The sequence below is a fragment of the Etheostoma spectabile genome, chromosome 2 (assembly GCF_008692095.1).
Source record: "Etheostoma spectabile isolate EspeVRDwgs_2016 chromosome 2, UIUC_Espe_1.0, whole genome shotgun sequence".
Lineage (NCBI taxonomy): Eukaryota > Metazoa > Chordata > Actinopteri > Perciformes > Percidae > Etheostoma > Etheostoma spectabile.
This window is the reverse complement of record NC_045734.1, coordinates 24,492,361-24,506,507: the sequence shown is the minus strand read 5'-3', so window position 1 is coordinate 24,506,507 and position 14,147 is coordinate 24,492,361. Positions and strand designations below refer to the sequence as shown.

General features: G+C 38.6%; 3 protein-coding genes across 7 annotated transcripts in view; 2 read left to right on the top strand and 1 right to left on the bottom strand.

Annotated features, from left to right (window-relative positions):
- Positions 1-9,128, top strand: part of vav1 (vav guanine nucleotide exchange factor 1) — a 21,247-nt gene extending 12,119 nt beyond the window's left edge. For 2 of the 5 annotated variants that reach the window (XM_032544572.1, XM_032544563.1), the window contains exons 14-29: positions 60-146; positions 232-317; positions 408-543; positions 631-740; positions 1,493-1,594; positions 1,699-1,793; positions 1,985-2,007; positions 2,192-2,225; positions 2,435-2,571; positions 4,753-4,818; positions 5,130-5,161; positions 6,504-6,614; positions 8,005-8,092; positions 8,271-8,400; positions 8,661-8,812; positions 8,899-9,128. In XM_032544572.1, the coding sequence (XP_032400463.1) occupies positions 60-146; positions 232-317; positions 408-543; positions 631-740; positions 1,493-1,594; positions 1,699-1,793; positions 1,985-2,007; positions 2,192-2,225; positions 2,435-2,571; positions 4,753-4,818; positions 5,130-5,161; positions 6,504-6,614; positions 8,005-8,092; positions 8,271-8,400; positions 8,661-8,812; positions 8,899-8,952 (1,443 nt within the window). In that variant the 3' untranslated portion in view covers positions 8,953-9,128. The remainder of the gene's footprint in view (positions 1-59; positions 147-231; positions 318-407; positions 544-630; positions 741-1,492; positions 1,595-1,698; positions 1,794-1,984; positions 2,008-2,191; positions 2,226-2,434; positions 2,572-4,752; positions 4,819-5,129; positions 5,162-6,503; positions 6,615-8,004; positions 8,093-8,270; positions 8,401-8,660; positions 8,813-8,898) is intronic. The other 3 variants (XM_032544599.1, XM_032544581.1, XM_032544589.1) reach the window with 3 other exon arrangements.
- A 1,249-nt stretch (positions 9,129-10,377) lies between these two features.
- ubl5 (ubiquitin like 5) lies at positions 10,378-13,312 on the bottom strand. Its single transcript, XM_032544680.1, is given in 6 exon segments — positions 10,378-10,561; positions 10,564-10,584; positions 11,686-11,723; positions 11,820-11,903; positions 12,707-12,771; positions 13,141-13,312. Coding segments are annotated over 5 exon segments (273 nt in total). The 5' UTR covers positions 12,763-12,771; positions 13,141-13,312; the 3' UTR covers positions 10,378-10,487.
- A 22-nt stretch (positions 13,313-13,334) lies between these two features.
- The window catches only part of pin1 (peptidylprolyl cis/trans isomerase, NIMA-interacting 1), a 5,630-nt gene continuing 4,817 nt past the window's right edge, over positions 13,335-14,147 (top strand). Inside the window, exon 1 of the mRNA XM_032544666.1 lies at positions 13,335-13,512. Within this exon, the coding sequence (XP_032400557.1) occupies positions 13,455-13,512 (58 nt within the window). The 5' untranslated portion in view covers positions 13,335-13,454. The remainder of the gene's footprint in view (positions 13,513-14,147) is intronic.

Below are 14,147 nucleotides of genomic sequence, written 5' to 3'. Positions count from 1 at the left end.
GTGTGTGTGTGTGTGTGTGTGTGTGTGTGTGTGTGTGTGTGTGTTTTGTGCATGCGCAGGACTTGGCGCAGTGTGTGAACGAGGTGAAGCGAGACAACGAGATCATCAAACAGATCACCACCTTCCAGTTGTCCATAGAAAACATGGTGAGGTCACAAGATTTACTTTGAATTTTTTTTTGGTCTTATTTTTCCCCCATACTGTACATCCTTACTCTCCTCTGCCCTTCAGACTCAGTCTCTAGCTCTCTACGGTCGCCCCAAGATTGACGGAGAGATAAAAATCTGCAGCCCAGAGAAAAAATCCAAACAGGACAGGTGTGTGGTGTTTGTATCTCAGTGGGTTTTTCACGTGTTAATGCTACATATCTCACCTGTTGTATCTGTGTGCGTTTGGCTGTTCGTCAGGTATGCATTCCTCTTCGATAAGGCCATGTTTATCTGTAAGAAGAAGAGCGGCGATATGTTTGAGCTTAAGGATACCATTGAACTACAGCACTACCAAATACGAGACGAAACCTCAGGAGAAAAGGACAATAAGAAGGTATTTCTACTATGATGTATCAATAGTTCTACCAGACAGTGCATCTATTAGGCATCTATGAAGCTAACAGTGTGTGTTTGTGAACAGTGGTCCCATTTGTTCCTTCTGCTGGACTGCTATGGGAGGAGTGGATACGATTTATTCTTTAAAACCCGAGAACTGAAGAAGAAATGGCTGGAACAGTTTGAGATGGCTCTGTGAGTTATCACACATGCAGATATACACATGGATACCCAGACTGAATTCTTGTTAAAGATTATAGTAAAGGGATTGATGTAGTAATCTCATGCAACTACAAAATTGTTAGTAATATAGTAATATTAATAATAGATCAATTATTGCCTTTTATAAAGCCTCATAAGACGATACAGCATCTGATGATGGAATTTCTTAAAATGGAGCATTTACCAGCAATATACTTACCTTAGGAGTTGGAAGAAAACAGTGCTAAAAGAGAGTAAATGACTTATATTTGTCCTGTGACTTTTGTTGTCACTGCCTCTAAGTGGCCAAAGATTTGTCAGTTATTTCCAAGTTTAAGTCTTTTGTCATCAAACCTTTTATTATTATTTTTAAATGATCCATCATTAAAGTGAACAATGTTAAACATATTAGAAGACAAACAGAAGTGAGAAAGTTTAGTTTCTGTTGACAGACACGGACCTGGAGAAGTTTAGCTGCAGTCACTTGGTTTCATGTTGCAGTTTTGCTGACTGTTCAACCTTCTAGGAAATTAACATGATTTGTTGATTATGGTATTTTCAGACTGCACTGTGTTGCTGCTGCTGCTGTTGGTTTCTTAAGTCTCAAAAATACCAAATAGAAGTTTTCAGGGCAGGGGGCAACTTGTTTACTCTCTTCAAAGTCAATCTACCAGCTAGTAAAAACAAAGCTCTGTGAATTCTTGCTACCCCAGCGTTGTCAAATCATTTTTACTTCATGTTTGCAGGTCGAATATGTGTCCAGATAACTCCACAGCCAACAACCACGACTTCCAGATGCACTGCTTTGAGGAAACCACCTCCTGCAAGGCCTGCTCGATGCTGTTAAGGTACTTTGACTAGTTGTTTCTCTCCATTTCATCTCTTACTGTAGGTCCAGTTTTTTTTTATTGATTTGTCCTTGAGGCTGAATGTCTCCATCTGTCATCTGAAGGGGGATATTTTTCCAGGGCTATCGCTGCACTCGCTGTAAAATGGCTGCACATAAAGAGTGTTTAGGCAGAGTCCCAGCCTGCGGACGAAACTCAGGTCTGTATGTGTGTGTGTGTGTGTGTGTGTGTGTGTGTGTGTGTGTGTGTGTGTGTGTGTGTGTGTGTGTGTGTGTGTGTGTGTGTGTGTGTGTGTGTGTGTGTGTGTGTGTGTGTGTGTGTGTGTGTGTAAATACTTCTGAATAGTATAATTATCATATCTTACACGGATTTTCCTTTTTCGAATTACAGATCATGCTGGTACAACGAAAAAAGTAAGACTACATTTATCTTTGACATTGTTGATATGTCTTATATTATTCAGGTCGAGATGAATAAGCTCTTGCTGGACTTTTTTCATCACCGGGCACAATATTTTACGCATCAATTTTAATGTCCTTTTTTGTGTCCAATCTTGAAGTACGCTTTTATCAGTTTTATTGTCTTTTTCCCCTCCAGAAAACACAGAGGTCCTCCGGACATTCCAGCCTTGGTAAGAAATAACATGCTACAGAACATTTTTACTTTGAAAAAGTCTTAGACAAAACATTACAACCTTTCAGTGTTGAGGTCATTTTTATTCTCCAAAAACAACCTATTAAATGTTTAAGGACACTTTAATGGAGTCAAAGTTCTTGCTTTGCTTGTCAGATCTCGTTCTTCATCAACGTCTCCTCTTTTTTTTCTCGCTCTCAATTTCAGGATTTCCTAAGATGGAGGTGTGTCAAGAGTATTATGGCTTGCCGCCGCCCCCTGTGGGCTTCGGCCAACCGCTTCACCTCTCCAGAGGTCACATCATTGAGCTGACCCGGGCCGGCCCTGACCTGGCATGGTGGGAGGTAGCGTTAAAAGCCAAATACAAGCGTATTACAATTTATATTCTAAAGGGTTGAAGGGGAGTGGGGTGGGGGGGGCTTCCTGTGGTTAATGTGTAGGCGTGAGACGTTTGTGTCATTTCAGTCTCCTTTTTTTCATTTTTCTCTCTGTATCTCGTTCCACTTCCTCCCTCGTGGCAGCCCACCTTCAGTGTATGAGTCATTTAAAAAGGTTTTGATTTGGAAAATAATTCAAAGATAATGGCTGAACTCCATTTAGCTGCTTTGGTTTCGAGGTCTAGTATTGTTCATGCTGGCTCTCACTGACTGATTGTTACACTGCCATGTCTTTACTGGGACATTGGAGTGGAATTGAGCCATTGTTCATGTTGGTAGTAACACATGTGCTTTACATGCTATCACAAGTCTGCCGTGAGGGTTGTAGGTTGTAGGTTGATTTGTGCATTTTTACTTATTTTATTATTTACATGACAAAGCAGCTACGATTTTGTTTACTTGTTGGTGCATTCAAGTGTTTGTGGAAAACTTTATAGTAATAGTCAGTGTTTGAGATTTGTCCCACATCATTGGATTCCCAGGAGTGCAATTCACAACACTAAGCAACATTTTATTTCTCTATTTCTCGCTATGATGATTAGAAATCTCAATCAAGTTTCTCTGCAAGTTTAGTTTAGTTTTAGTTAAGTGCTCATATAATGCTCATTTTCAGGATCATAATTGTATGTAGAGGTTTTCTCAGAATAGGTTTACATGGTTTAATTTTCAAAAACACCATCTTTCAAACTCTTATCTTGTCTTTTAATTGGCTTGCGGAGAGCTGTGTCTGTTGAAAGCATTCAGGCTTATTGCTGTTTTATGCTTCTGCGTCAACGCCACGTCATAGTTACGCTGCTACGGCGTCGTGACCCTTTGGGAGTTCTGCGTCGGGGTTGCTTTGCATCGCAGTGCATTTCACCGCCATAACGCTAGGGGGTGTCAGCTGTGTCTGTGTCGCTCACCACCAAAACGGTACTCAGTATGGCAAACCCCATAGACTGTCGTGCTAAAATATTAATCTTATTTGTTTTTTTTCTTGCTTAGATTTTGTAAAAAGTGTTGAGAAATAGACACAGTAAAATCCATTGACCTAGTTACTGTAACCAGACAATAAATCTGAGGTTATTTGCGAGGTGTCTGCCTGCCAGTTTATGTTATGTTAGCATGCAAACTTTAGCACAACTGCCCACAAAGTACTGCTTGCTGGCGAAATGCTCATTTCAAAACATATTGACATATAGACACTTTACAAACGAATAACAACGTCATTGTAATTAAAATATGTCTGAGTTTATTTGCAAAGCTTATGTCAGTGAACTAGCAGAACGAGTTGACCAATCACAGTGCTTGCGGTCTGCGTTGTCTCGACGCAAAGTTAAAAGTTTTGAAGGTGCACGTCGAGCTACAGCAGAGGGCTTGGAGAGGGGTTCACAGCAACACAAGGGGGTCTGCAGTGGTACGCCGTCGATTCGGAAGCATAAAACAGCCTTTAGCGTTGGCACTTTGTACACGCCTGTTTATTAAAGTGCTCATATTATGTTAATTTTCTGGTTAATAATTGTAATAATTTTCAAAAAACACCTGTTGTACTGTTGTACTGTTGTACTGTTGTTGCTTTAGCTCCTCTTTTCACCCTGTGTGTTGAGCTCTCTGGTTTAGCTACAGAGTGCGGCATCACACTTCTGTACCATCTTTGTTGGGAGTCACACTTGTTTGTCACGAAAGTAAAGGCTGGACTACAACAGAGCTGTTTGAAGCAGTTTGTGAACAGTGTTTTCTGTTGGAGATGCTAAGGCCCTTTGGGCTTTTTCACTTTGTAAACCTACAACATGCACAAAAAGATATATTACACAATAAAGGAAAGGCAAAAAGCCCAAAAGCATAATATGAGCACTTTAAGTAATAATTCTGTTATAAGTAATCTGAAGTCCTTGTGGTAAACCATGTAAAACACTGGCTTTTAGGTTAACCTGTCATACCGTTTCAAGATTTGCAAGACTTCCTCAGTAGTTCCTGCATACAAATTTAGTGTGAATTGCCTCAGTTTAGTGACTTATTCATGTCGATCTGATGATCATTTATATGTTGCAATGACTGCTTGATGCACCTGGTCCAGCCATGTGATTTGTTGTTGTTTATGTCACTTAGGGAAGGAATCTGACTCTTGGTCAAATGGGATGGTTCCCCTGCCAAAAAGTTCATCCCTACATCTCTGTGAGTAGAATCCAACAGCCAACAGGGGAAACACCAGACACTCTCCACAAAAACTAAAAATGCCACAAAAACCTTTAAAAGAACACAAAGTTTTTCAAATACCTGAGTACAACAAAAGAAACAAATGACAGATACGTTCAGATAGGTCCAGTGGTATACAGTATGTCTGCTTGCATATGTTGGCTTTGGCTACCATTTCAAGTACTGAAACCACCATCATCAGTTTTAGGAAGTGAAGAACAATTACAATACCACCACCCTGACCACCTCTGTTTTACATCTAACCACTGTTTAATCTCACTCTTTCCCAGAAGCAGACCCCTGACCTGTCTGGCTTCAACTGGTGAGTATCAATGGGAACTAGGTCAAATAACTTACTCACCAAAATGGTTATCACCTCATAGCTTAATTTCTTCCTGTATTGCAGTGCACTGTAACAGGAACGATTAACACCACAGAGCTGAGACAGAAAATATCATAATAGCCACAAAAAACTGAACCAGATGCTAAGTATTGATGTTTGTAAAGCAGCTTTTGTGGCAAACTGTATCATTGTTAACATGATACCATGTTTAATGGTGATTTTACACTTTAAATAAAATCTGATTGATTGATTGATTGATTGATTGATTGATTGATTGATTGATTGATTGATTGATTGATTGATTGATTGATTGTGACACTGATGCAATCTAGCGCCTCACATCATTTTCCATTAACAAAATAACCTTTAGTTATTGTCACCTATCCTGTGATACCTTGATAATAACAATGATGTACTACCTATAGGGGACTATGTTTTATATAAAACACAGGTATTCTAGTCCTTTAAGTCATCCTGAATATGATTTGAAAATGATACACATTGGTGCCACCTGGTGGTAGCATCAAGTATCACACTGTGGAATGAAAAAAAAACACTAAGAAACCCACTGACTGCACCAATCTTCAATTACATAATTTTTCTACAAAAAAAAACGTATGTCATCAGATTAATCTGAAACAAGCAGCAGTCACGTAAAATAATAAAAAAACACTTTGGAGGCACTAGTTTTCACACCTCTATTTAGCATTTATAATCAGTAAACACACTTAATACATTATTACACAATATGACATTGTTGTAAGCAGATATACGTGTTTTTAATGGATCTATCAACAGCTATAACGCTTCCTGTGGGCACTCATAATGGAGGCTGTCTACACAGATAAATAACAAAACAGTAAAATGCAGTTGTAAACATCGAATGTCTTTATAGGAGAAGTTCTAACTGCTGACAAATACAGTGTATTAATAAGCACTTGAAATACCCTTATACATGCGTACAAAACATTATATATGTGTGTTACTATTACTGTGTAACTGCAACACTTTGCAATTTTTTATTGAAACAAACATGTTGGCTTGACACTTTGTTGTTGTTTTTTCCAACATTTTTTATTAGTCCGCACAAAAGGGGAACTTGTTTGTTGGGGAAGTAGCCTACACCCTGAAGAAGGCTGTCTGTGCCGCTACGTATGGGTTACTTCTCCCTATGTCTTTTAAATTTTCTATTATGCAAAAAGCCAGTAAAATAAAGGCTTTTTAAATAATGTTAAAGAAGAGTGCTTTGGATTTCCTTTTTTTATATGTTATAGTATTGCTTTAAGCAAATAATAAGGTTCGGACTCTACTGTGCTTGAAGGTTTGCAGGGAACATGGACCGAACCGCTGCCAAAAACCTGTTGTTGTCCCGGTCTGATGGAACGTTCCTCGTGCGGCAGAAAGATGGAGGAGAGTTTGCTATCAGCATCAAGTAAGCCTTCGCAGATTTATCAGTAAAGAGAGTTTTGTCAAGAAGAATGTTTACTTTTCTGTTTACAGATTGAAGAAGGCCTAAACCTGGGATAAATTTGGTCAAAACAAAGTTTTAGACGTCTTGGCTACATAAAATATTGTTTTAACAGCATTACAATGACAATATTTCAGGGTGTGAAGCAGGTCCCTACTGCAACGCTACAGTGCTGCTCATGAGTATATCAACTCCTGCTTAAGTTGACAAAAAAAAAGAATAAAGTCCATCATCTTTTGGAAATTGATCTTAATGCCTAAATTAAAAAAATTGGAATAATCCAATCTTTAAGGACACCAATTTTCTTTGTGAATGAATAATGTGTTGTAAATAAATAACTGTTCTTCCTTAAAATACAGGGGGGATGAGTATAGACACCCCTATGTTAAATTCCCACATAAGCAGGCAGATTTGTACTTTCAAAGGCCAGTTATTTCATGGATCCAGGATATTATGCATCCTGATAAAGTTTCCTTGGCCTTTGGAATTATAATTTATATAAATAACCCCATATCATCATATATCCTTCTATCCTACCATACTTAGAGACTGGCATGGTTTTATTTCAGTTAGCCTAATAGCTGGTTTGATTTGCATTGAGAGATGATCGTAGCCCATGTCAATCTTCTATGGGAATTTAACATAGGGGTGTCTATACTGTATTTTAAGGAAGAACATGTATATATTTATGATACATTATTCATTCACAAAGAAAATTGGTGTTCATAAAGGTTGTATTTTTTCCTCATTTTTTTAATTAAGGCAATAAGGAATGAATTTTTTCATTCCTCTTTTTAGTCAACTTAAGCAGAGGCTTGTTGTATTTAACTATTCTTTTAAATTGATTTCTCTGTTTCCAGCTTCTTAACTTTAAAGAGTTGCTGCATTTCTATGTCTTAAATTAAAGTGAATTAAATATCTTTCGATTTCCGACTGTTGGTTAGACAAAACAAGCAATTTGAAAACACTGGAGCATTTTCCACAATTGTCTGACAGTATAGGGACCAGAGGATTAATCATAGAAAATATCTGCAGGTATAATTGATAATGAAATATATTGTTGGTTGCAGCCCTGTATGTCTTAAATTATAACCTCACACTCAGGTCATAATCTTAGCTAATCTTAGAAAAATAGCTAAACTCAGGTATCACTTCTTCTCCAAAGCAGGAAAATACATCTTCTCAAACAAACATGATCTATGAAAGAATTCTCATATGAACGCCAGTCATCTTTGCAGAAGTGAAAAAAGTCTCTTTTCCTTCCTTTGAGAGGAACCGCTACACCATTTGGTTATCAGACACACTGAACTTTCTTTTACATGTTAATCATAGAGGACTTGCGCTGCTCTTCCAGGTTCAACATGGACATCCGACACATTAAGATCACATCCACTGAAGGCCTGTACCGCATCAACGAGAAGAAAGCTTTCAAGGGTTTAGTGGTAAGTCTGACAAACCTCATCTGGCTAAAATATGACACTGACCAGAAGAAATACACTGAAACTACCATTTACATTTTGAGTAACCCAATTTCCTGCTGTCAAATCACATCCAACATCTGTCTCACATGTTCCTCACACTCTTCTTCTCCTTCTGTTGCGGTTCTCATTCCTGTGTTAGGAGATGATTCAGTTTTACCAGCAGAACTCTTTGAAGGAATACTTCAAGGATGTGGACACCACGCTGTGTACGCCTTACAAACAGCCAGAACAAAGCAACTCGCCTAACAACGCGCCAAACCCCACACCAGGTAAAGCCCATCTCTGTTACTTCACACACCTCATTATTAAAATTGTGTTAAAGGAATACCATAGTATGACAATTTGGGAAATATACTTACTTGTTTTCTTGCCGAGAGTCAAATGAGAAGATTGACACCACAATGAAGATAAAAAAAGTGTGATCAACGTTATCATCCAACTCTATGCAAGAAAGCGAATGGTAATTTCCCAAAATGTCCAACTATTCTTTAAAGCTCATCCATGTTGCAACGTTGGCCCTGTCTGACAGGAGGCAGCACGAATAGCTGCGGCGTAGTGAGGGCCAGGTACGACTTCTCAGCCAGGGACCGCTCGGAGCTGTCGCTGCGGGAAGGAGACACCATCAAGATCCTCTCCAAGAAAGGTCACAGTGGTTGGTGGAAAGGAGAGGTGTACGGCCGGGTGAGGAATTTGCAGAAACACAACAAAACAAAAACATTTAGAGATTGAAGCGTCTTGCCTTACCAGCACTGCTCCTGTGTTTCCAGGTGGGGTTCTTTCCCGCCAACTATGTGGAGGAGGACTACTCTGAATACTGCTGACGTGGCTCCAGAGGAGATGTGTAGACCCATACATCATGATGTGGAGGTCTATGTGATGCCTGGTTTCCATCAATCGCATTAACCCATATACACGAGTGTGGCTGTGTAAGACAGATGCTGTTACTTTTGATCCAATTACTTTTTAGTTATGTTAATAAAACCTTTGATCTGATGAATGTCTGCTTCATGTACATACAACTTACTTGGACCAAAGCTAGCACTCAAACTTTACACCTACTGTACATGTGATTGTGAAACACCTTATTTCAAAACTACAGACTATATAAAACTATAAACTATAGACAGTCAAGTTCTGCCACACAAAACTAAAAAACATTTCTTTTATAGACCTGGCTTTGTACACAGTAGAATCGTAATGCTTAGCATAAAGACTGGGGCATTGTGATGTTTAAAGTGTCTTTCTCAAACTGTTTCCACAAAGTTGGAATCCCACTATTGAACGAACGCCATGTAACTAGTAATATAGCTCAAGGTGACTGTTTTCCCAAGATGGCGCCTGCCTGTACACGTGAACAGTACTGTCTTTATAAACTTTAAGTACTGTCTGTACACTTATAAAGTTCTCAATGTTTCGGTTTAGACGTAGGGCGCCTCATTCTGCTACCGTGGAAGTGTGGTGCCATTTTCAGCCTTGTTGGTGGTATAGAAATAGTGATTTCATTTTACTTTACCCGTGCTCTAAAGACTAGTGTTACAAGCTAGCTAATTATCAGTTTGCGCTAAAATTGGTCCAATTCAATTAGCATGACAACAAATCCCAAAGTTGGCTTCGGTACATGTGTTATTAACCCCTAGGTTCATTTTGCGCCAGATTCCTCCTTTAACTGCAACAAAGAGGTCTGGTCCAAACCATGAAAAAACAGACCAATTAGTGGGGGAAGAGTATTCAAAACTTAATATCAGTGTAAACAAATAAAATAAATAACTATTGCAGGTAGAGGTTCTGCATTTAAAATTTGACTTAAATAAAAGTAACCTTTAACAGTGCTTTATTGTTTAATAAATTCTATTAGATTTTTGTCAGACTTTGACTAGCTACAGCTCTATATAGTGCTTGGTACGTTTTATAAACCAATCATATTTTTGCACACTGGCAATCTTCTTCAAAGCTAGTAAGCAAAGACTTAAATTAACATATACTGTACCAGTGGGAGTAGTGCAATGCCATTTGAATACAGTAAAATATGGATATTTTAAACTTATGTGCTTAATGTAGAAAAGTGCTACACAAGAGGTTACAGTGAATATTACAGGACAACAATGACCAGCACACAGCCTTATAAGTAGGTAAATATCTGCTTTAATTCCAAAATATCAAAACAAAATGTTAAAACATGTCTTTCACATAATTTGTGGGCAAAAATCATAAGCTAAAACGGAAATCAATGTCATGTCTGTGTTTTCTGCTCTGTAGATACTGCGCCTTCTCTCCATCAGTTGGGTTGTTTGATCATGTTGGTTTCCTGCAACAGATTCAAGGGATACCATCTTTGTGTGTGTGTGTGTGTGTGTAATTAAAAGGGTCGTCTGTAGATGCAGTTGAGGGGGGGGGGGGGGGTCCTCCTGTGGCACTGGTAGTACAGCTCCAGTTCATCCCATCATGGATTTCATCTGCAGTTTTCCTGGTTAAGTACAACAGATCCACTGTCTATTCTGCATATTAGGCAAGGCAAGGCAAGGCAGCTTTATTTGTATAGCACATTTCAGCAACAAGGCTTCAAAGTGCTTTCACAAAATCAGTTAAACAGATAAACACAAGTAAAAACAGTTAAAAATCACAAGCATTAAACCGTTAAAACACATGAATAGACAGTTAAAAACAAGAGAAACATAAAACACAAGAATAAAAGTTACAGTGCAGCATAAGAAATTAAGAAATGATTAGTCATTTAAAGAAAGCACGCATCAAATAGAAAGGTCTTCAGCCTTGATTTAAAAGAACTGAGAGTAGCAGCGGATCTACAGGTTTCTGGGAGTTTATTCCAGATATGAGGAGCATAGAACTGAAAGCTGCTTCACCGTTAGTTTCTGACTCTGGGAACAGAAAGCAGACCTGTCCCAGATGACCTGAGAGGTCTGGTGGTTCATAGTGTAGCAGATCACAATATATTTTGGCCTAAACCGTTAAGTGATTTATAACTAGCAAGAGTACTTTGAAATCAATTCTTTGAGACACAGGAAGCCAGTGTAAAGACTTCAGAACTGGATGATGTGATCCAGTCTCTTGGTCTTAGTGAGGACTCGAGCAGCAGCGTTCTGAATCAGCTGCAGCTGTCTGATTGATTTTTTAGGGAGACCTGTAAAACCCCGTTACAGTAGTCAGTCTACTGAAGATAAAGGCATGGACAAGTTTTTCCAAATCCAAATCCAAATATTACAAGTTTACCAACAATACAACATGATAAAACCAGGAAAATACCTCCTTCAGTTAATTAACTGCTTTAGTTTGATTAGATATAAAGATAATTTCTCACCGGATCATCAAAAATACCACAATCAAAACATCGCAATGGGTTTTAAAAAACACTAAGAAAGTGTCAGGCATAATTAATTGACCTCTGATAGTTACAATTATCCAGTGCTTACTTTAAAGTAAAAAAAAAAGATTTTGGAAAGAAAAAAAAAAAAAAAAAAAAAAAAAAAAAAACAGTGCTACAGTATCAAAACCGAGCTAGTGTCAGAGCAGCTACAAAAAGATTGTTTAAAGGATACAGTCACCGAGAGACACGTGGTCCTTGAATATGGTATACCTGTGGGAACAGAGGAGGGACATTTAGCAGCCAATAGAAGCAACAGAATTATTTGTTATAGTAAAAGCAGGGCAACACTATAGACAAGCAACTTACCATTTCTTTAGTACAATCTTGTCAAATCGTGTTCCTGTCTGGGCAGCAATGAGCTTCTTTAGATCTCCAATGGTGTCCTCAGAGCTGAAACATTTCAGTTAAAGAAGGAGCAACATGGTGGCATAGAAGAAATTTAGAGCATATTGAAACGTGGTTTAACTCAGTAATTCTCACAGTGGGGTCCGTGAAACATTTTCAGATGAATTACATTTATTAAAAATGGACATGATGTAAAAGTTTGTCTTTATTCTTAGTTCAAAAAATACTTAATACTAAAATACTTTATATTAAAATCTAATATAAATGCTCAATGTTGGAAAATATTCAGAAATCACAATTCAACATCACAAATTAATCACAACCTAAAACTAACCCGTCCACCTTAAAAGGTGTCTCGTAAAAAAACCTCAATTTAGAAGTCTGGCATTGACATCTCAGGTATCAATGAGCTGTTTTATTCCCTTAAATTGGTTTGACAAGACCACCACCTCCTCACCAGCAAGCCCGGCTGTCAGTAACCATCACAAAACATGTTTGGTTGAAACTTAAGGATCTGACCACACTGACATAGCAGACCCGTCAGTAAAGACATTAATTGGTCTTAGTTGGTGAGTTGAAGGAAATATTCAATTATCCCTTTTCTCCACACTACGCCTTATGGGAAAGCATAGTCTGAAGAAAAGTAACTAAAAAGTGGCAACAGTGTTGGAAAAGCGCAATAAAACATAACACATTAAACATTTATGTTAATTAGTCATCTCGGGCTCTAGAAAAGATTGATTGTAAACAAAATAAATACGTTACAGCCTATGACGTGGGCCGAAACATTACACATGTGGCAGGACGTATCATTATTTAGGATTATCCCCAGTTTCAGAGAAGGATACTTGCATTTGACCCGGACTTTCTTGCCCAGGCGATCGTTGCAAACCACCTCGATCATCTTCAGTTCCTGTCAGCCGAAGGAAACGTTAGCATACCATGTGTGAGTGTTGAGTCGATTTGAAGCCATTCCTCATATATATATCTCATGCCAAAAATACATCATGTATTTAGTTAGAGGCGATAGCTAATGTGGTTCATTCACAGTATGCCACAAGAAAAATCAGAGCCTTTAAATCAGGTTGTTTTTGTTCAACATTAGCTAACATCAGCTAGCTACAGCTCACAACATCGCTAGCTAATGATTGTTACCTATTTTACAGACCAATGGGCGCAGTGTGACAAAGTACACACGTAAACCCACATATATTTTGAATATGTCGAGCATTGTGTTGACGCTACATATATATTAGGGTTGTGTTATCTATGACATTCTTACCTGGCAAGTAACAGCAGTATAAAAAAATGTCCCACTTCGAGGATATTCTCTGGTCCGCTCTCCGTCCTGCTTACCGTAAAGTTGATCCAGTTTGTGTGTGTTCGTTTCTCAGCCAATCAAATGGGCACAACGAAGATTGACACCCCTGTTTAACCTATGACAGGACAGAGATCCCCGTCAAAGGCGGACCTCAATCTGAAAACAACTCGTATCGTAAACAAGTTGCAAACTGTCGTACTTTGCTTAACTGCAGTCCGACCACTCACACGGCAGCTACCGAAATTAAATTTGAAAACGCTGCTGCAGAAAAAATAATGGCAGACGACGAAAAGTTACCGGGTGGATGGGAGAAAAGAATGAGCCGCAATTCAGGTAACGTTAACAAAACCGAAGCCACAAGAAGCTAAAAATGCTATCTAGCTAAATGTCAATATGTTAGTAAACGTAGCTAGCTTACGAGCTAGCAGCCTCCGCATCGTGGTTTACTGTTTAAACGGGGCACATGGTAGTATAACTGTAATACCGATATGCTTAAACTAGTGATGGATGACTTGATCTTATGGGTGTGTTTTGTTAAATGTGGTGGTGTTTCACGATCGCGCCAGAGCTGATCCATTCTAGCTGGCTACTGCAGGGCCCCTGTATGACGTCATTCTGCCCCAGTGCCTCACGTGCAGACCATAGGTGTCGACTGAACGAGCCTCAGCCCATACATCCATGACCTCAGCATAAAGCTTAGTAGAGTCTGATTTCATTAAAACATAACCCTTTCATAGTTTACTTTTCTCCCATTCAGCTGGGTCCTGTTTTACTATTATATACGATATTTTTGGATTTATAATACTGCTGCATTGATGTGTATTTTGCATTTTACTGCTGTAGATGTTAAAGGTTGTTACATTTTAACTTCTTATCAGAGTCAGCTGGATTTGCCAGGTATGAGGATACATACGAGGAATTTCTTTTTGGAGCATCGTTGCTCACAATGTGCTTACACATACAAAACA